Source organism: Monodon monoceros, unplaced genomic scaffold (assembly GCF_005190385.1).
Source record: "Monodon monoceros isolate NGI ecotype Baffin Bay Population unplaced genomic scaffold, NGI_Narwhal_1 Super_Scaffold_20, whole genome shotgun sequence".
Classification (NCBI taxonomy): Eukaryota; Metazoa; Chordata; class Mammalia; order Artiodactyla; family Monodontidae; genus Monodon; species Monodon monoceros.
This window is the reverse complement of record NW_021703777.1, coordinates 44,592,213-44,613,653: the sequence shown is the minus strand read 5'-3', so window position 1 is coordinate 44,613,653 and position 21,441 is coordinate 44,592,213. Positions and strand designations below refer to the sequence as shown.

Below are 21,441 nucleotides of genomic sequence, written 5' to 3'. Positions count from 1 at the left end.
GCACTATCTCTTTAGCATTTCAACATTCTATGCAGTCCATCAACAACTTCTGGAATATGTAAAATATAGCATACATAATAAAAAATTTTAAATCATTGACAATAAAAATAGATTTTGCATCTTCAACACTGCAATGTCTAGCTTCAGCTAGGCCACATCATTCTTTGTTTTGAGCTGCAGTGACACTAAACAGTACATTATACGCTGGAGGTATACCACTTGGTCAAAAATATTAGATGTGTCTAAAAAGCTGAAGAGAGCAGAGGCATTCAGAAAAAGCTCACCACTTCCACTGAATAAGTAAACATGAAAAAAGTACCACAACCCTTCTTATGACGATGATGATTACTAAAGTTTGTTAGTCATCTCTTTCTATTTGTGATCAGGAATGACAGCAACATATATAATGAATAAATGATGAGCACAACATCAGTATTGTGAATAGCTGAAAAGGAGCTATCATTTATCTAGCAGTTACTACATGTCAGGCACTGTTGTAAGAGCCTTACACACTTAAACCTTACAAACAACTCTATGACGTGGATAAAATGATTACCCCTTTATTTAAAAATGAGGAACTTAGCCATAGATTGCATAGCTCCTAAGTGGCAGAACCAGGATCCAGCCCTGACAGTCTGGCTTGAGTCAACTTGGCATGCTGTGATGCCAAATGATAGCTCATTGGCTTATAACCAAATCAAATGAGATGGGGGAAAGCTGTGCTTGAGAGCAATTTACTCAAGAAAAGAAAAGGATTAAAAAAGGAGGACATGGTTAAGGTGTCAATGAGCCTAGGGGCTGAATACAAACACTTGTGAAAGGACGATTTCGACATTTATTTGCTAAGGAGAAAAAGCAAAGGTGTTTTCTAGATTTGAGACTTTTATTAATATTACAGTTGTAGGCATTTGGGTTATGTTATATTTATTCTTGAGTGGTTATTTTAAACAATTTAAAGTAGCTTATTGAAAATATACAAAATTTAGAATATGCCTCAGTAGTAGCAAAACTGTGATACTATAATGTTTTACATTTGAATTTTAATATCTAAGTGCAGAACTGATTTTTTACAAAGATCTAAAATAATTTAAGTTAGGACATAAAGTAGTTAAGTGGAGCTCAAGAAGTAATGTGAAATCCTAAGATAATTTTGATTACTCTTCTGCACCTAATATCAGAATTCAAGCATCATTTAATGAATTCACTTAAAGGTTGCCAACATTATTAAACTAGATAGCTACCTGTGCTGAATATTTTCTGGTTGCTTCTTCAGGTCACCCTTCTCCACTGTATTCTGTGCGGCAGGAGGCTGACCTTTACTTGCATCAACTGCAAACCCCTCCCCGCTCTAGCTTCTAGTTGGATTTGGTCAATGGACAGCAGTGGCGAGAGATCAGAGGACAGTAGCAGAGTGAGGCAGGGATATATATTCCCCTGGCTTGTCAGTTTGCAAGGGATTGATCGCAACCCAATTCAAATCCATGACTCCTATTACACGGCCCTCTCCTCGTAACTATTTTTTTTCCGAGTTCTGATAACAGCTCCCACCACTTTTCCCCCTTAGGTGTACAGGTGGTGAAGGGTCCCTATCTCCCCTAGTGGCAGGGTACTGCATCACTCATTGTTCTGTGTCCCTAACCCTGCACACATCTTTGGAAATAGCTTAACTAAATAAACTCTCCTCAATTACTCCATGTCCCATTCCTGGGATTCTTACTGATACACTCTCTAATTTAGAAGAGAAAGTCTCTACTCAAAAGTTAAGAGCTAACTGACCTTTCAACTAGAAGTAAAAACAAAACTGAAAGCGAAGAGGAAATGACGTTATAAATACCTGAATCTGGCAATGAGTTAAGATCTGCACATAGCACCAGCGGGATGGAATTAGGATCTGCAGTTGGGCTGCCAGGCCTACTTGAGGCTTTCTCCAGAATGTTTTTAACCTCTGAGACAAACATCATGGTCTGAATGAGTTTCACATCAGAATACTCTGGGTCCCAATGCATGTGGGCATTTGCCACTATAAGCAGCTGTTTGTCTGCAGCATGAATAGGCTTCATACCTAAATTTAAGCATTAGGGAAACAAAGGTTAAGATTATACTTTATGTATCAAAAAAGCAGTATCTTAAGGTTTTCTCCCCCAAACCCATAACCACTTCTTTATTCTTTTCCATTCATTTATATTTTCCCCTTTATCTCATAAAGTAGTTCTTAGAAGCTAAAGTGCTGAGATTCTGGTAATCCCAACATGGGGGTCGACAAACTGCAGCCCACGGGCTAAGTCTGGCCAACCACCTGTTTTTGTACAACCTGCATGAGCTAAGGCTGGTTTTACATTTTTAAAGAGTCTACCAAACATTTTTTAGAAGATTGTGATAGAGGCCATATGTGGCCCTCAGAGCCTAAACTATTAACAACCTGGCCCTTTACAGAAAAAGTCTGCCAACTCCTGCTCTCTACCCAAGTTAGGAACTATACTGTGATGTAACCAACAATTAGTTAGAGTACCTTGATTTGCTGAGCTTAGTGTGAACAAGCAGCTTAAATATCTCTGTCATTTAAACACCACAATAACCTAGTGAGAGGTAGGTTTTCAGTTACTTGAATCACCTAAACCTTAATTTAAGTTCTTCCTACTGCCCAGTACGTATTCACCTTGCATTTCCTGAGCACACCAGTGACAGGGTCAGCAGTAAGAGGCAGTAACATTATATTAACCTATACACAATAAAGTAAGGCAGTGAATTTGCTATGAATCTGCTACCAAAACAAATTCATACCACACACCCAAAAGAAGTAATTTAAAAATTGAGAATTAGGGAGTAGTGTGCTCTCAAAGTCTGGACATGGGTTTCAGACTTGGCTTTATTACTAATTACTAACCTTTATTTCTAATCACTTAGCCATGCTGGTGTTCAGTTGAATACCTCATTTGGACAATGAGGTATTCAACTATAAAATCTCTAAGGTTATTTTTTCCCCTAAAATACTGTTTTATAATTCTGTCAAAATAAATATTAACATGGTGGATGAGGATAACACATTAAAAAACTTGCCCTTTCAAAGAGGCCATAAGCACCTCTGAAGGGGCAAACTGTGAAAACTGCGTACTGACAGAGAAAAAAAGTGTCCATAAAGTTTTTAAGGCTCAAAACTCAATATGCATGGTACGATGCCATTTAAATAAAACTATACACATGTACGTTAGTAATGTGTAAAGAATGAATAAGAGTTACTCCGAGAGGGTATGAATAAGATGAAGGGACTCTCACGTTTTACTCTATGTACTTTTGTACTGCTGGAATATTAGATACATACAAAATTATTTTTTCTATAGAATTTCTATAAGTATCTCTTAACATTTTCTATTAAAAATATAAACTCTGCAGAAAGACCTGATTTTCTTAGCCTACTATTTTGGTAAAGTTTCCGTCTTACCAAGCTATAATAATGTTGAGTAAACAAATAACTGAAGTATCTTTCATATGTGACAGAAATGGTCATTTTTAAAGCAATCTGATCGTTCTCTAAGCTCTCTTCTTTCCCTAGGAGTTTTACAGTGTCACTTTTGGCTGTAGATTAAATGTTCACTATACTAAATATTAAAAACTTGCCCCTTCAAAAAGGCCATAAGCACCTTCTATAATATTAAATTACTCTTCCAGGAGTATAAGAGAGAGGTATTTCAGAATGTGAAAGTTTTAACTGTATAATTTGTAATTACTCTTCTGCAAATTAAAAGGAGAGTAAAACTAAAAGAAATTCAATGTTCGCATTACCAGAAAAAAAGGTACCAAACTTTTGAGAAGAATGAGACTGGAAAGGACATAAAAGTCAGTAAAAATGGAGAGGCTACAAAAGAAGAAGGAATTTAAAATCTCACATCAAAGACTGATTATCTTTGATGATGGATAAACTGAAGAACAGTGAGAAAAGGAGGTTTGACAGATACGCATGGTCTGAATAATTCAATCAGTACTTAAGGCAAAAATCTTTTCTTCTACAGGTAGAAAAAAAATCATGGACATATATACACTACCAAATGTAAGGTAGATAGCTAGTGGGAAGCAGCCGCATAGCACAGGGATATCAGCTCGGTGCTTTGTGACCGCCTGGAGGGGTGGGTTAGGGAGGGTGGGAGGGAGGGAGACGCAAGAGGGAAGAGATATGGGAACATATGTATATGTATAACTGATTCACTTTGTTATAAAGCAGAAACTAACACACCATTGTAAAGCAATTATACTCTAATAAAGATGTAAAAAAAAAAAAAAGCCCTGATGTGGTCTTGACACCTTCTCCTTACCTTCTCTCTTACCTAAAATATAGTTAAGTAAACAATGAAATACTGAAAGGCAGGCAGTAGAGAGGGGGAAAAAAAGGTCTGGATATGCAAAGTACATAATGAGTTTTTTACTTTGAAGGAAGCTATAAATATCTAAAGTGGAAAACAAAAGTACCAGGTAGATAAAAGATGCCTCTCTTACCCTGACAATGACTGAGATATAACAAAGAAATTAGAGAAAATGTGCCAAGTACTTAACCTTAAAGACAAAAGATTTCAGTCAAGAAGCTAAAAATATGGCTGAAAGGAGAACCAAATCATCATAATTTCCAAATTCAGCTTAAAACTATTCTTATTTCAAATAACCTTTTGGAATTAATGGCATAGTAAAGACTTTTCTTTTTACAGATTACCTGGCAAGTAATATTCCAAGATATAGATGACGCTTTACACAATTAGTGCCATTTTCCAGCCTGTTTCCCTTAACTTTCCTCAAAAGACAAGAAAATAACTACACAATAAATATCAGCAAGACTCGCTGCACTTCAGATGGTGTTTATTTTTTGTAAGAATATTTTAAACTGCACTCACCTGCTCCAAATAGTTCTTTGTGGACCTCTAATACCACAGCGACACCAATATTGTCTTTTGTCATCACTCTGTTCAACATAGCTTCGGATCCATCTGAATTAGCCATTGCCACTTGGTTAAATTCCACTGTATGCTTCTGCACCAATGTAAATCTAAAAGGTACAATGCATTAGTATTATGTTATTAGATAATTTGACTTTCATGCTAAAAGCCATTAAATGAAGGGAGCACAAGACATGGATGCTACTCATTGATCTCCCTAGTCACTTTCTAGCTGCAAGAGGCCTTGTGATATAGTTCTGGCCAATGAGAGGAAAAAGGTCTGATTACTGTAGAAACTTTCTTGGAAGTGCCACCTAGCAAAGATGGTGTGTGTGCATGTATGTGTATGTGTGTATTCCTTTACCCTTTTATATCTCTGCCCCTGTGGTGAGAAACAGGAGGGTAAAAGACAGCCCACTCTGAATGGAGAAGCAGCTGAACCAGTTCTGGACTGCCATTTTTGGATCTCTTGTGTGAGAAAATTACTCTCCTCCTACTTCTTTAAGCTACTGCTGGGATTTTCTGGTATTCAAAGGTGAACACAACCTTAACTAAGTCAGCAGATTAATAAGAAAGAACAGCAAGAGGGAGGGGATATGGGGATATACGTATACGTATAGCTGATTCACTTTGTTATACAGAAGAAACTAACACAACAATGTAAAGCAATTATACTTCAATAAAGATGTTAAAAAAAATAAGAATAAAATCTACCTACCCTGTTTGCAGTTTTATTCTCACCACATCAAGAAATCTGTCAAGAAAATGCAGGGACACACCCTTATCTCGGCTAAGTCGAAGCCGATTTTTCCATCTGGCTTTTACTAGAAAGCTGGAATTAGGTGAATGTAAGTGAACAGAAAGAAAGATTCTATAAGATGAGGAATGGCTCTCGCTGTGATTACAGCTTCTGCATCTGCACTAATATTTCTTTTCCTTAGTGCCAAAGTAGGTATTGTAGCATTGTAGGATTTAATAGAATTGAGTCTAGCACTGTCATTTAATAGCAGTATGACTTTGGTCAAGCCATTTAACCTCTGTCAGCCTAGTTTTATTAAGTTTGTGAAGTATTTATAAACAACCAAAACCTGCTAAATATACTGTCTACCTTTCACTAGGTTTTAAGTGGAGAAAAGACATCTTTGCTCTTATAAAAGGTCCCCACCCCATCTTCCTCCTAGCTTTGAAAGAGAAGCCTGCACACATTCCTTCAAAAATACTAACATCTTACTGTGTTGCAGGGCACTGCTAGATGAAATAATACTCCTCTCCTTGCTCCAATTCTGAATGTCTCAGATGCGCTGAGAAGAATAAAAGGTCGGGTCAGGTGCCTACTCCTAAGCCAGAGTGATTAAAGGGAGTGTAGTTTCCACCCTCTACCTTAAAGAGGGGATATTTAAACTGAAACATGAAGGATGAGGAACTACCAAGGTGAAGAATGGAATCAGGAGCATTCCAGACAGAGGAAGAAGTGAGAGGTCCTGGGTCAGCAAACAACTTTGTATGTTTATAGGTTAGAAAGGAACGGAAGGGTAGAAATGGTGTTGGAGATTAAGAGGAAGAAGACTGACTGAACAGGTTCTAAGCAAGGATATGTTATTATTTGATTTATAGTTTTTAAGATCACTGCAGCTGCATTGTAGAGAATGAATTACAGGAGCCAAAGTTCAGGAATTATGAGAACAATTAGAAAGTTTCTGAGGTTGTTTGGATGACAGATGATGGTGGCTTAGGGTAAGGCAAGAGAAATAAAGAGAAGTAGGCAGATTCAAAATAAGTTCTACAGATAGAATTGATCATCCTCCATATCAGACTTTTAAAAATGTCTTTAAGCAGTGGAATACCTTTTTCAAACAATTTCTGGTAAGATTCTTATACATAAAACAGATAAAGGCAGTATTAGGTTTAAATAAATCAATCACTGAAAATGACGAATCTGTTTTGATGATTATAAAAATTTGAAATCAGAGGGTATAGATGATAATTATAGTCATATCAGTCTCAGTACCCAGTTTATTTCTCTATTCTGTTTTGGTTACACAGCATTAATAATAAAAATCCTGATTCACACAGACACACAGATACAAGTGGTAAATAACTGACTTTGAACTCAGAAAAAGAAAGCAGGCAAAAACTCAATTCAGAGGTCTGCAACAAGTCAACTAAGCAGCATATCAGGAACATGTTATCAATTTCCAAAGTGTTAAAATTTGATATCTGAAACATCTGAGTGAACATGTTATTTTTAAATTACAGTTTAATTATTTGTATTTAATTTTTTTTTTTTTTTGCTGTACGCGGGCCTCTCACTGTTGTGGCCTCTCCCGTTGCGGAGCACAGGCTCCGGACACACAGGCTCAGCGGCCATGGCTCATGGGCCCAGCCGCTCCACGGCATGTGGGATCTTCCCGGACCGGGGCACGAACCTGTGTCCCCTGCATCAGCAGGCAGACTCTCAACCACTGCGCCACCAGGGAAGAAGCCCTGTATTTAATTTTTGAAATATCTTGTAAATATTAACTCTTAAGGCTTATTTATAGGAACCTAGGGTTCTGTAGGAAAGTTTGAAAATCCTATTTAATAGTTATATTTTTAATATTGGAATATTTTTCTTCTACCAAAGTCAGGCTATTATTTGGTAGGGGTTCTAATAATTAGATATTTGCCCCCCCATATCTAATATCTAATTATTAGAACTAATATATCTAATTATTCGAATTGTCTAATTATTAGAACTGTCTTCCCTAACTAAAATTTGTTTCCCTGTATCTTTCTTCCATCAAAACTAGATCTACATCATTTCTTTACAGGAATATGGAATTTCTTTTCCATTTGACACTACTTTAAATATCATCCCCAAGTCTTCTCCAGAAAAGAAATCATCAATTCTTTATATGATATATGGTGTAAAACAGTTGTTCATTTGAAAAACTCAAGTTCACCCAAAGGTGCAGTACCTCGAACTGGGCAAAAATGAACTACTGCCTTCCTCATTTTGGACTGTATTTTTGTTAATAAAGACTGAAATTGCACTTGGGGACAGCCATGCTATTTATAAGCCAAATAAGTACTAATATATATCTAAAACTTTCTGGTTCTTTTAGCTCTTAAACCAGGTCTCTTCAGTCCTGCATTTATAGATGCTTAAAAACAAACAAGTGAAAAAATGACTTTATTAAGTTACATGTTTATTATAGAGATTTGGGGATGAGTTAAAAATATAAAGAAAATTTCAAGTCACTTGCAATCTAACACCCCCATCAACAAGTCAGTATGTTTCCCCAGACTCTTCTCCATGCACGTGCACACATTTTTTATACAATTAGAATAATACTCTAGGTCTATATTAATGAACATTCTACCATGGATGTTTCCCTATAAAATACTATATGTTTCAAAAATCAATTTTTATGGTTGCATTATAGTCCACTATACAGATTCACCATAATTGAACTATTCTGTGTTGGACATTTACTTCTGATATGAGCTATTATAACTAATGCCGTTAGTTATAGTAATTAACATTTAGTTTAGTAATGAACATTTTTGCATACAAATATTCTTCTGTGCTCTCAAATAATTTTACCTCTTCCTCTTTCCTTTCCTTTAATAATCTAAGAGTAGCAGACTTTATTTCTGTTGAGTATCATTTCATGAGCTTCTGCCCATTAGTTCACCCATTCAGATATTAAGGGTACTTGGAAACTACATTCTGTTTTTCCAAAAGATTAAATATCCCTGCCAGCTTTTCAGTTTTTATAAATTTTATATGTATATATATGTCTTCTCTTAAATAATCAAAATTCTCAATAGGACAGTACAAATAATAATAATAAAAAAAAGGGGTCCGTTATTGAGGATCCACTTTGTATCAAGACCTGTGATAGGTACTTCATACATATTAGTCCTAAAATTTGTTAAAACTTTGCAAAGGGGTGGACATGAAGAGATGCTGCCCAGATTCCTCATCAATCCTTCAGGAATTGCTCCAGTTGCAGAGAGCTGCCTCACCAAGGTCAAGTACTTCTGGGAGTGGCACGTATCCAATTACAGATCAAAAGCAAAAGATAAAGGTCTGGGAATTTTGGTCCCTCCTGGGTTAACTCTCACTGGCCATTTCAGCTCTAAAGCTACAGGGTGGGGTCAGCTGAGGCTGTCCGGGTCTGCAACACAGCTCTACTCTCTAGGCTAATTTCTGCTTTTTCCCCTTCCTTTCCACAGCTGTTGATCCTTAATAAACTCCTAAACACCAAAGTTAACTTGGAGTCTTCTTTCTGGAGAACTCAAATTGCAACAGACAGTATTACTATTACCATTACAAAGATGAGGAAAACTGAGGCTCGCCAATTTTTTGAAAAATGAAGTGGTTTATTTGTCCCCGGTATATTAGGACTTTTCCTATACACCAATATTCATGCCATCTATTGGGTTGGCCACAAAGTCCGTTCGAGTTTTTCTGTAACATTTTATGGAAAAAACCCGAACGAACTTTGTGGCCAACACAATACTCCTCTAATCATACTTTGGCAAGATATTTTAATACTATGGGGACATGGGATATAATTATATTGATATGGAAACCTAACTAGTTAAGGCACTTTAGTGACTCTCTTGGCTTACCAATCTCTTCTTGGTTTGCCAATCTCCTCCTTACCTGGTCTTAGTCTTTCCACTTTGAAAATAATTCTCCTCAACAGAGACCATGAAAGCAAAATAGAAGTTGCACACCTCTGGTTTTTTCTTGATCGTCAATTAGTGATGGCACAAGCCACATAGGTATACCCCTTTACGGTGCACATGTTACTTAAAATATCCTCCTCGTTGCCTTAACACTTTCATCCAATTTTCCCTTTTTCTTAATTTTCATGGCAAAGAACATAGGTTCATAAACTCTTTTTTTTAATACATACTTGGTTATTGACTTTTTTAATCAAAAACAACAACAACAACAAAAAAAACCCAAAACAAAAAACACTCCTTTTAAAACGAATCCTGAACAATTACCCGGTTCATTAGATGCCTCCAACTACCCCTCCAACTTTCTTCCTCATTGTTAGTATAATTTATAATTGTATTGCCCTAGTTTTGACTTTTGAAACTTCCCAATCTTCTTGAGGTATCTGCTTTATAATGTCTTTGGTTTCAAAAAGTTCAGAAAAATAAAACCAGTTTTCCTAAATAGAGCACATGTCATTATAACTTACACCTCCCTCCTTGGGGCTTAGAGATACTAAAAGGGTCAGAGTTATATCCTCAATTTTATTATTTCAGCTTCACCAGTAGTTGAAGAACCAAAGAGATAGTTGAGAAGGAAAAGAAAATTCCTTCTTTCCAGTGAGAATTAAATAAGAGCATAGATATACTTCTTGAACCATAAGAACTTTTCAGGGACTCTGCCTTTAGAAAATGAGATTTCTAGCACCAGAATAGGGAGTTATAATCTCCTATAACTTATCTTGTGTTTGTGTTTATTTTATACTATATTTATAATACATTTATAAAATAGTAAGAAATAGTTATCCATATTCTATCCATACTACTTTAGAACAATACTACTTCTTACTTTCTCCCCTCCTACCTACAACCAAATAAACTTCACTCTGCTTCTACTTTCTGTTAACTATGACCCTTTCTGATCACATTAAACTCACTCTTAAACCTAAACCAAATAGAAGTTTTTATTGTATATTCAGCATAAGATGCTATAAAATGTGTTCTTAGGTCCTTTCAAGTAATCATGGGAGTGCCAGAAAACAATTTGCTAGAAAAGATAAGCTTAGAGAGTGAGATAAATAGGGAAGAAAAGAGGATATTCACCATCCTACCTATATTTGTACAACTCTTTTAACCACTAAAAGCACTTTCACATTCTTGATCATTTTAGCCCCATAAGAAACCTCTGAAATTAGGCAGAAGAGTTATTATTATCCATACTGGAAAGGTAAAGGAAACTGGAATAAAGCAATAATTTTATGTTTCAGATTAAATTAATGGGAAAGTTAACACTGGAAACCAGGAACCACAATCTCAGATTTTAAAATTCTAAACACAACCACCACCTATGACAGAAAAAATTAGTAACTGAGAAACTAGTAAGACAGGATTATCACAATAGGTCATTTTGGGACAAAACTATAACCTCTGAATGACCTCTTCTCAACCACCAAACCACCTGTCGTAACACAGAAGGAAAAACAAGGACTTGGCCTTACCTGGTACCTCTGAGACAAACAGCAGAGGCAATACAGTAAGGACTAAGCACCATGACAACCTAGTTCCCAGTCCTATTGGAAGAGACTGCCTCTTCACAGTGTAATGGTCACACTGTTCTACAACTGCTGTTTTCATCTTTCCCTTTCTCACTGATTTGAAACAAAGCATGATCAGATCAGAATTGCTAACCTCAGGAAAAGCAAGTAAGTCTAGATCTGGTTTCAGCTCCATTTTTCAACATTTTGGATTTCTTCAAATTGCGTATCGGGCTCCAAGACTCCATTTCTACTAACTGTTTAGTCTATAGAACAAAACATGGGAAAGAGAAACTTTCTGACTCTAAAAAACTTATCTATAGTAACAGTCTCTTCTTACACACACACACAAAATACAGACCTATATGTATATGTCTGTTTTATAAAATATTTTGCACTGAAGAAAACACTTATTAAGATAAAGGACAAAGAAAAGGTGATTTCTGGCATCTTATCAACCCAAATTTCTATTTTCTGGTATCTTTGTGCACCTAATTACCCAAAAACTGATGTTCATAATGACCAAAAGGTGCTACCAAATCTTGAAGTGCCTTCTGAATCCCCAAAGGTTAAACTAGAATGTATACAATATAAAGTATAATGTATACAATATAAAATATAGGGGTTGGGCTTCCCTGATGGCGCAGTGGTCGAGAGTCCGCCTGCCGATGCAGGGGACACGGGTTCGTGCCCCGGTCCGGGAAGATCCCACATGCCGCGGAGCGGCTGGGCCCGTGAGCCATGGCCGCTGAGCCTGCGCGTCCGGAGCCTGTGCTCCGCAACGGGAGAGGCCACAACAGTGAGAGGCCCGCGTACCGCAAAAACAAAAACAAAAAAACAATATAAAATATAATGTATTCTAATTCTCTGAATAATGGTCTGTGTCCCAGCCATTACTAAGCAATATACTATCCTTCCATCATGATGGATAAGAGATTTTTATTATAATATTTTGCTAAAAATAGTGATTATTATAGTTTCCATTTATTGTTACCCATTCTGTACCACTGTTTTCCATGAAGGGAAAAAAATTTCATCAATGAAGATGAGAAATTATCTGATACTCTGGTTTTAGAAGATTAAGACCTTGAGAATGAGTACAGAGAATTGAAGCACTCTTCTACAGCTATCTTTTAACTGTGAGTCTTGTAAATCATATAAATTCTCTTACAAGGTAATACACAAATATGTACAAATGAGAAAATAAGCCCAGAAAGGGTAAGTGACTCATTCAAGATTATACAGCTGCATAAGCAGGAGAACCACCTGGCTTCCAAACAGTCTTTTCTTTGCACTGCATCATTTCTCCAATCTGAAGAAGGAGTAGAAGAAATGCAGCATAGTGTACTTTGTGTTAAATTCCAAATAGTTTGGCATTGGACAGATAACATGACATCAGCAAGTTATTTGGCACTGTTCAAAACAGGTGGAATTTAACAACATATCACACTCAAGGTCTTCATCTGTTGCTGGATCCATGTTACTATTTAGGCAAAAAGTTGAAGAAGGAAAGAAATGCAAATGATGCATCGAAGTATTTCCTATGTATTTATCTCTTAACTAATTTACAGCATTTTTAATAATTCAAGTATCAGTTTTCAAATACTTGGTTGTTTAAAGTTTCCTAGACAATTGTTAGTTCAAAATCTTAGTTACCTCTAGTAAATTATCAAGGCATTTTAGATTTTCCTCTCAAAACTGTAAAGGGAATGAAAAAAATTTTAGGTATTATCATCTTTCAGAAAGAAACAACGGCAAATGGAAAAACAGATTGATGTTACATGTCTCAATGTTATCAGTAATTCTTTTTTTAATTATGGTGTTTCAAGGAAATTTGTGCGTGAATACTGGTAACAAATATCAAATTCAAGGCAGTATTTCCCAAATGAGGTAACCTTTTAATAGGTACAAGTGATGTCGGAAGCTGAAACAATAAGTCTAAAGATAAACAACAAGGACATACTATATAGCACAGGGAGCTATACTCAATATTTTGTAATAACCTATATAAGAATCTGCGAAAATATATATATATGTAAAACGGAATCACTTTGCTGCACACCTGAAACTAACACAACATTGTAAACCAACTATACTTCAATGAAAAAAAGTAATAAATATTAAAAAGAAAAGAAATCTAAAGATGCAGTTTAGTACAGTGGTTAAAAGCATTGACTGTGAAGCCAGATCATCTCTATGTCTTGGTTTCCTCATCTCTAAAAATGAGGAAATAGCTCTATTCCTACCTCTGAGGACTGCTTTAAAAATTAAATAAGATAATCAGTATAAATAAAAGAAAACGGGGGACATGTAAACACTATGAAAGTAATAGCTATTGTTATTCTAAAATTTGTTAAAAAAAAAAAATCAGCAACCCACTAGAAGAATTTAGCATATCCTGACCTCAAATACTTCAGGGCCCTGTACTAATTATTAAACAAGTGAAAAATCTCTATTAAAAAGTCACAGAAAAGATATGAAAGTAGGTACAAATAAGTGAGAAGAAGGGGCTCAAATATCTTTCAAATTCACTTAATTCATTTACTTAAAATAACATGCCATGCTGGTAATAAATAGGCTTGTATCAATAAAAACATTGAAATGATTTGTTATAATAGGCACCAAACAGGAAAATAGTCACAGGCGTTTAGTAGATGATTCCCTATCTAATGTATCAAACCTAAGTTATTAACTACAGGATACAATCTCTATGAGAATCCATATATTTCAGTCTTCTACTGGAGGTTCCTTCAAATTTTCCACTGTAAAACTGGCAGCCTTTATGAGGCAAAAATATACTTCTCTCTTTTCCTCAGGATGATAACCAAAGGAATCTGCCTCTAACCATCTAGTCACTCAGCCAGCGTTCAAGAGATAGCCTTCTATGAAATAATGCCATTTGCAGCAACATGGATGGACTTAAAGGTTATCATACTAAGTGAAGTAAGTCAAAAAGAGAAAGACAAATACCATACGATATCACTTATATGTGGAATCTAAAATATGACACAAATGAACCTATCTATGAACAGAAATAGACTTACAGACATAGAGAACAGACTTGTGGTTGCCCAGGGGGAACGGAAAGGGGGAGGGGCAGTGGGGGAGAGATGGATTTGGAGTTTGGGGTTAGTAGATGCAAACTGTTATATATATAGAATGGATAAACAAGGTCCTACTGTACAGCACAGAGAAATATATTCAATATCTTGTGATAAACCATAATGAAAAAGAATATAAAAAAGAATGTATGTATGTATAACTGACTCACTTTAACTCTACTTCAATAAAAATAAATAGATAAATAAAAGAATGAAATAAACAGTCATAAAATAAACTCTTCACAATTCCAAACCAAAAAAAAAAAAAAAGGGAGAGATAGCCTTCTAAGTGTGTTATGGCTCTGCACCCTCAAGTAGGAAATGCAGTTCCTAAATCCAATGCATACAACATCATAAACCCAGTAAGAGAGAAATACTAATATTGCAAAGGATTACAGAAACAGAGAAATATGACAATAATATAAATATTTCCAGGACACTTAATGATTTATGAAGTACCTATCCATTCATTATCTCCTTTAATTCTTGTCACTAACTCTGAACAGATAATCTTTTCCATTTTAAACTCAAGAATACTAAAAGCACGGAGGTCTCTACAAGATTGTTCATGTATTTTAATAAGCAGTCATCATCTTATCTTTGACTGTATTTTCATCAACTATATTACAGCCCTGAAAAGACAAAGGTCATGTTTTCTGTTTTCCATTGCAGGTCATGACCGCTTTCCATTGTCCTGTCTCAGTCAATCCTTTAACTCCCTACCTCCATAAGCTCTGTGCGTGTCCTCCCTTATCTATCCTTGCATATCTCCACCTCATATATACCATATTAGATTGTGATTTTCCTACTAGAGCTCTGAGTGGGATAGAAACTGTATGTCTTTGAGACTATTGTGACTAGCACAGCATTTGTCACAAAGCAAATGCTCAGTAAACATTTAGTGAATGAATGACTAAGTAAACATATAGAATGTTAATTTAAAAAGATGAAAAGTTCATAAAATGAACGATTCTGAAAAAGGTCAACTAGCAAAAAAATATCTTTCTTTTTTACACAAAAACTAATATTTTACTTCATGAAAATATATAAATACAGTATCATATTCAAGTATATACTCTTTAATATTTTTAATGTAATTTGGCAAAAGAAGCATAAAGAATAATACAGTAAACATTCTTATTTTCAATACACAGCCTAAGAAATAAAACATTACCAGTAGTTTTAAACTTTTATATTACCTGTCTATTTCAGGGTCAAACCAAAGACAATTTCAAATGTGTGGGAATTAAAGAAATAAGTACACTATTATGCTTCATTTCCTTAACTCACTTTTCTGTTTTGAAGAATATTGCACAACCATCCACATGCTTTCTCTCCTGCTCAGACATGATTTTGGCACGTGACTTTGGAGAAAAAAATCCATCATATCCACGCTCCTTCAATGCTGGCAGAAAGAGAGTGAAGTATTGCTCTGTTTCCACTTCCTGAGATGACAAAGAAACATAATCATTGACATGACAGAGGAAAACTAAGATATAAAAACGTGCAGCATTGTGAGTAAGGTGTGACCAAGTTAAAATACTTCACTTAAAAAATATTATCTAAGTACCCTACCTTATTGATAGCAGCCACCATTTGACAATGGCAGCTTTTTAAAACCTAAGAGAACCAGAAAATAACGTGATTTTCTCATGCTCACACAGGTAGTTGTTCCCAAGTCTCTTGACTCCCAATTTAGAATTCATTCCATTATACTTCACTTCCTCAACTGGTAAATGAACAATTGAAAGTTGGTCATATTATAGATTCGGTGGTATGGAATAGCAAATTTTATATTATAAAGAGGTAATTTTAAAAATTATTTCAAATTTCTCAACTGTGGTAGAAAGAAATGATACGCTAGAGTGAAAAGCTTAAGATCTACCAACAAAAAATTCTACTTAAGGAAATTTTAGGTACCTGAATACCAATAATCCAATGGTCTGTGTTAAAGTAGTAATTATTAAGTTAGACCCATAACATATTTTTAACAAATCTTTCCAAATGAAATAATCAAGTGTGAAGATAATGATTTATGTATGCTAATGCTCATAACAACATGATTTTGTAACAGTGAAAACATAAACAGCCTGAATGTCCAACAGTAGGGAAAATGCTAAATCAATTAATATATATTCATATAATTGGCTTTGAGGAATTTTAGTAACATGGGTAGTGCATTAAGTGCAATAAACAAGGTACAAAATACATCAATGGTGTGATCTCTATTTTGAAAACATATCTGTACATATCTGTAAATAAATAGGCAAGTGAATTTTTTTTAAAGTGTACAAGAAATACTTCAGAAGTTTTAACCCAGCAACTGTATTTGGGATATGGGATTAGGTGTTTTCCTCCATTATTCTTTTTTTTTTTTGCGGTACGCGGGCCTCTCACTGTTGTGGCCTCTCCCGTTGCGGAGCACAGGCTCCGGACGCGCAGGCTCAGTGGCCATGGCTCATGGACGAAGCCGCTCGGCGGCATGTGGGATCTCCCGGACCGGGGCACGAACCCGTGTCCCCTGCATCAGCAGGCGGACTCTCAACCACTGCGCCACCAGGGAAGCCCCCTCCATTATTCTTTATATTTTTTCAAAATTTCCAACTTCTCTACAAGTTGTAGAAATATCTGAGGTGCTTATTAAAATTGTCTTTTTTTAAGAGGAGAGAAAATAATTGCTTTGGGTTCTCCTTCGAACACAGGAACTCTCCCAAAAGTAAGATCTTCTATAATTTTTAGGTTCACCTTTAAGTTAAAGACAATTTAATTTCTATAGTGTTACCTGAAGACTAATGATATCTGCGTCACAGTTAACAATTTCTTCCATAATTCCCTTTTTCCTGTATTCCCAGTTTAATGCCCAGGATGGGCAATAGCCATATAGCTGCCGGGTGGCGTATTTATCACATAACACATTGTAACACATAACCGTGAATGATGCTAAGAAGTGGGAGAAAAAAACAACAGACAAAAGGGAGAAAATTAGGCAATGTTTTCTAAAGCAATATCACATATACACCTACACAAGCACACATGCCACACAAACATACCCCAAGTATCATCATCGTGAAATGCCTTGGGCAAGATTCCATTAAACTATACCTATAAAACTTCACTGGAATCCATCACATCAAAGTCCTTTTACCAGAATTAGACTAATACTTCATATTTGTGATTTTTTAGAATATTTTAATAAAAATTCGACTTTTAAATCAGAATGCCATTTTTTTGCACATAATTTACTGAGCAAGACTTTATAAATGGAATAAAAGTAAATTTTAATTTTTCTCATTAAAAGGCTCTAATTTCATTAACTTGTATTAACAAAATATCCATACTTAATACTTTTTTGGGCCTCTTAATGCTCTCACTGCTCTAAGCCAGAAGAATATGGACTAACAAAGTTCAGTCATAAGAGAATCCTTTTTTACCAAATCAAATGTTCATTTCTAAAACTAAATTCTCATTTTAAAATGCCTATATAAGGACTACAAGCAAACTAATAGGAAAACGCAGCTTGTATCCCTGCTACTCAAAAATGTGCTCTAAGTACCAGCAGCATCAGTTATCACCTAGGAACTCAGTACTGAAGAATTTCTGCCTTCACAAAGACTTAATGAATTGGAACCTGCAATTTAACAAACTCCCCAGGTGATTCATACGCACATGCACACCAGTTTGAAAAGCCCTGATTTTTATCATTAATTCTCTATCCTGGCTGTCCATTAGAATCAGTTTGTAGAACTTTTTTTAAAAAATGCTGATACTCAGCGCCCTACTCCAGACTAATTAAGTTAGTATATTAGGATTTGGGTATTAATATTTTTAAACAGCTTCCCAGGTGATTACAATGGGCAGACACAGTTGAGAATCAAGTACTTAATAAAAGGTGAGGAATCCAAGAATGAAGTAACACTTGATTGAAGTTGATTCAAAGTCAGATGATGGGAAAGGTATTAAGAGAAACTTAGTTCAACGGTCCCCTGGAAATCTGACTGGTGGCCATTTTGTATACTGGTACCTCTTTTCACTATCTGGGATTAATTCTTACATAGTTTAATTACCATTATAGTTTTGTGGCTATAAATCACCCTTAACCATTGTTAGTTATTATACACATCTCCCTATGCATCAGAAAGGCATTTTTAATATCTTTTGTTTTTTTGTAGCACTGATTCTACTCACGGAAGTCAGACATCCCAAGAAAAATCCATAGTGGTTTTTCAAAAAGGAAAACCCAAGAACACATTACTTGAGAATTCAACAACTAATGAAAACTTGTTTCTGTTGTTCCTCTTCTTAATGGAAATGAAGGTATGTGATATTAGGAAAGATCTTCTTCAAGATTATGTTAACTCGTGCTCAGAAAGGGATTACTTTGAAGAACTAGAAAATGGTGTTTTTAGTATCATTTTAATACCAGAAAGGGAACAATTAATTACACATTAAGGAAGGCTAAACACAAAATAAATCTGCCTAACTTAAGGCTTTGTAGAAAAACTGAGGTATTCGTTTTACTCAGACCATCAATGTGAATCCTGATAACAGAAGTGTTATTCTTGATAACACTGATACAGTACCTCTTAGAACAGGCTGATACTATGGCTCCAGAGTGTGGTGGTTTTAAAATTATTACCTCTAGAAGATACAGAAATGTACTAATATGATAATATTTCTCAGTGTTATTAAAATATAAATAGAACCATGAACACATTACACTTCGCACATCTCCCGATACCTAAGCAAATGATTTTTTCTGAATCCTTCCACTTCTTACCTTAAATTAAAAAAAAAAAAAAAAAAGACGGGCTTTATATTGTTGTAAAAGTACATAATAAATTCTGTGGTTTACTCTTTAAAATTAAGTATCAGTATTCAGTGATTGGTTTACCTTCATATTAAAACAGTAAAATTTTCATTTTTAAAACAAAATTAGGTATCATGAAAACTATCACTTGTGATTAAGAAGAATATTAATTTGTAACAACTTATTTTAAGCAGAATTCCCAATCATAAAATGTCTAATGAGCAGTAAGAAGCCCTATAAATGTCAAATCATCATTGGTCTGCACCAAAAGATAAAGGTTTATATTTCCTACATTACTGCAGTTCTAGAAATGCTAAATCATATAATTAAACTGCTCAAATCTTCACCCTATATCATTTCTATACCCTTGGCCTGGTATCATATTTTGTTTCCAATACAGTAAATGGAACTCAGTCTAAATTATCCTTCTATAAAGCATTATCAGCTTACCCACTCAAGAAAGATAAAGTATCTAAGTAGTTTAAAATTTTTCAGAAGAAAATTCATTACTACTCATTTTTCTTAAATCACCAAACCCTATGTGAAGATGCCACTTGGAAAGCTCTATTACAAGAACTAATTTTAAAACCAAGAGCTGCATCATTGTGAAAGGTATGAGATCCCTGTACATAAGCCTTAGGGTAGACTTTTAAGTCTATTGATCAGTATTTTTAAACGCATCTACTCAGGGGAGGTAAAATGAAGGCCTGTCAATTTTATCACAAAGCCCAAATGGCATTTCAAGTATATCCGAAAAAAGTCAAGGGAGAATAAGAAAAACTATTTACCTGATGGCAGAATTTGGTCTCGTTCTTTTAATGTAATCCATGGCCTCGGAGGAAGCTGCTCTGGATGAACTGGAAAAAATGTATATTCTTTTAAACATATTTTCATGTCTTTCTAAAATCAGTATCATTTGCTTTGTAATGTCAAATCAGCTTCTGTTTTCTCTTCAGCTATAATGCCTCACAAACTGACTTAAAAATATAGTACTGAAATATAACGAAGATTTAGAAGCTGAAGGAAGTTGAAGAAGAGTTCTGCATAAAACACGTAACTAATATCCAAAAAGAACATGAGGAAATTCAGTAGTGGCATTTATACTTACACAGTATTTATAAAAAAGTACCTATTTAAAACCTTAAGTAAGGTTGCTTCCATGTCCTGGCTATTGTAAATAGTGCGCAGTGAACATTTTGGTACATGACTCTTTGAATTATGGTTTTCTCAGGGTATATGCCCAGTAGTGGGATTGCTGGGTTATATGGTAGTTCTGTTTTTAGTTTTTTAAGGAACCTCCATACTGTTCTCCATAGCGGCTGTATCAATTTACATCCACCAACAGTGCAAGAGGGTTCCCTTTTCTCCACATCCTCTCCAGCATTTATTGTTTGTAGATTTTCTGATGATGGCCATTCTGACTGGTGTGAGGTGACACCTCATTGTAGTTTTGATTTGCATTTCTCTAATGACTAGTGATGTTGAGCATCCTTTCATGTGTTCGTTGGCAATCTGTGTATCTTCTTTGGAGAAATGTCTATTTAGGTCTCCTGCCCATTTTTGGATTGGGTTGTTTGGTTTTTTGATATTGAGCTGCATGAGCTGCTTGTATATTTTGGAGATTAATCCTTTGTCAGTTGCTTGTTTGCAAATATTTTCTCCCATTCTGAGGGTTTTCTTTTGGTCTTGTTTATGGTTTCCTTTGCTACGCAAAAGCTTTTAAGTTTCATTAGGTCCCATTTGTTTATTTTTATGTTTATTTCCATTTCCCCAGGAGGTGGGTCAAAAAGGATCTTGCTGTGATTTATGTCACAGAGTGTTCTGCCTATGTTTTCCTCTAAGAGTTTTATAGTGTCTAAAGGCAGGACAGGAATAAAGACGCAGACACAGAGAATGCAGTTGAGGACACGGGAAGGGGAAAGGGTAAGCTGGGACGAAATGAGAGTAGCACTGACATGTATACACTACCAAATGTAAAACAGATAGCTAGTGGGAAGCAGCTGCATCGCACAGGGAGATCAGCTGGGTGCTTTGTGACCACCTAGAGGGGTGGGATAAGGAGGGTGGGAGGGAGACGCAAAAGGGAGGGGACATGGGGATATATGTACAAAGCTGATTCACTTTGTTATACAGCAGAAACTAACACAACATTGTAAAGCAATTATACTCCAATAAAGATGTTAAAAAAACAAAAACAAAAACTTAAGTAAGGTGTTATGTCTTAATTACACATATAAATTGTGTTGACCCAGCTTTGTTCCCAGCTGTTAAATCAAAACTATGTGAAGTTTCAACACACTGACGAACAAAATATTCAAATATTTTTAAAATAAAAAAAACAAATATGCATGCATAATAAAAATTAC

The 21,441-nt window shown here is 35.3% G+C and overlaps 1 protein-coding gene across 5 annotated transcripts in view; it reads right to left on the bottom strand.

The window, feature by feature from the left end:
* CNOT6L (CCR4-NOT transcription complex subunit 6 like) overlaps positions 1-21,441 on the bottom strand; it is a 163,857-nt gene that overhangs the window by 56,621 nt on the left and 85,795 nt on the right. For all 5 annotated transcript variants that reach the window (XR_003795520.1, XM_029234764.1, XM_029234765.1 and 2 more), the window contains exons 6-10: positions 19,864-19,932; positions 17,051-17,208; positions 15,559-15,713; positions 4,878-5,029; positions 1,835-2,062 (exon numbers count right to left, since the gene is read on the bottom strand). Coding sequence is in view for 4 of the 5 variants with exons in the window: in XM_029234764.1 (XP_029090597.1) it covers positions 1,835-2,062; positions 4,878-5,029; positions 15,559-15,713; positions 17,051-17,208; positions 19,864-19,932 (762 nt within the window). In the remaining variant the exon portion in view is untranslated. The remainder of the gene's footprint in view (positions 1-1,834; positions 2,063-4,877; positions 5,030-15,558; positions 15,714-17,050; positions 17,209-19,863; positions 19,933-21,441) is intronic.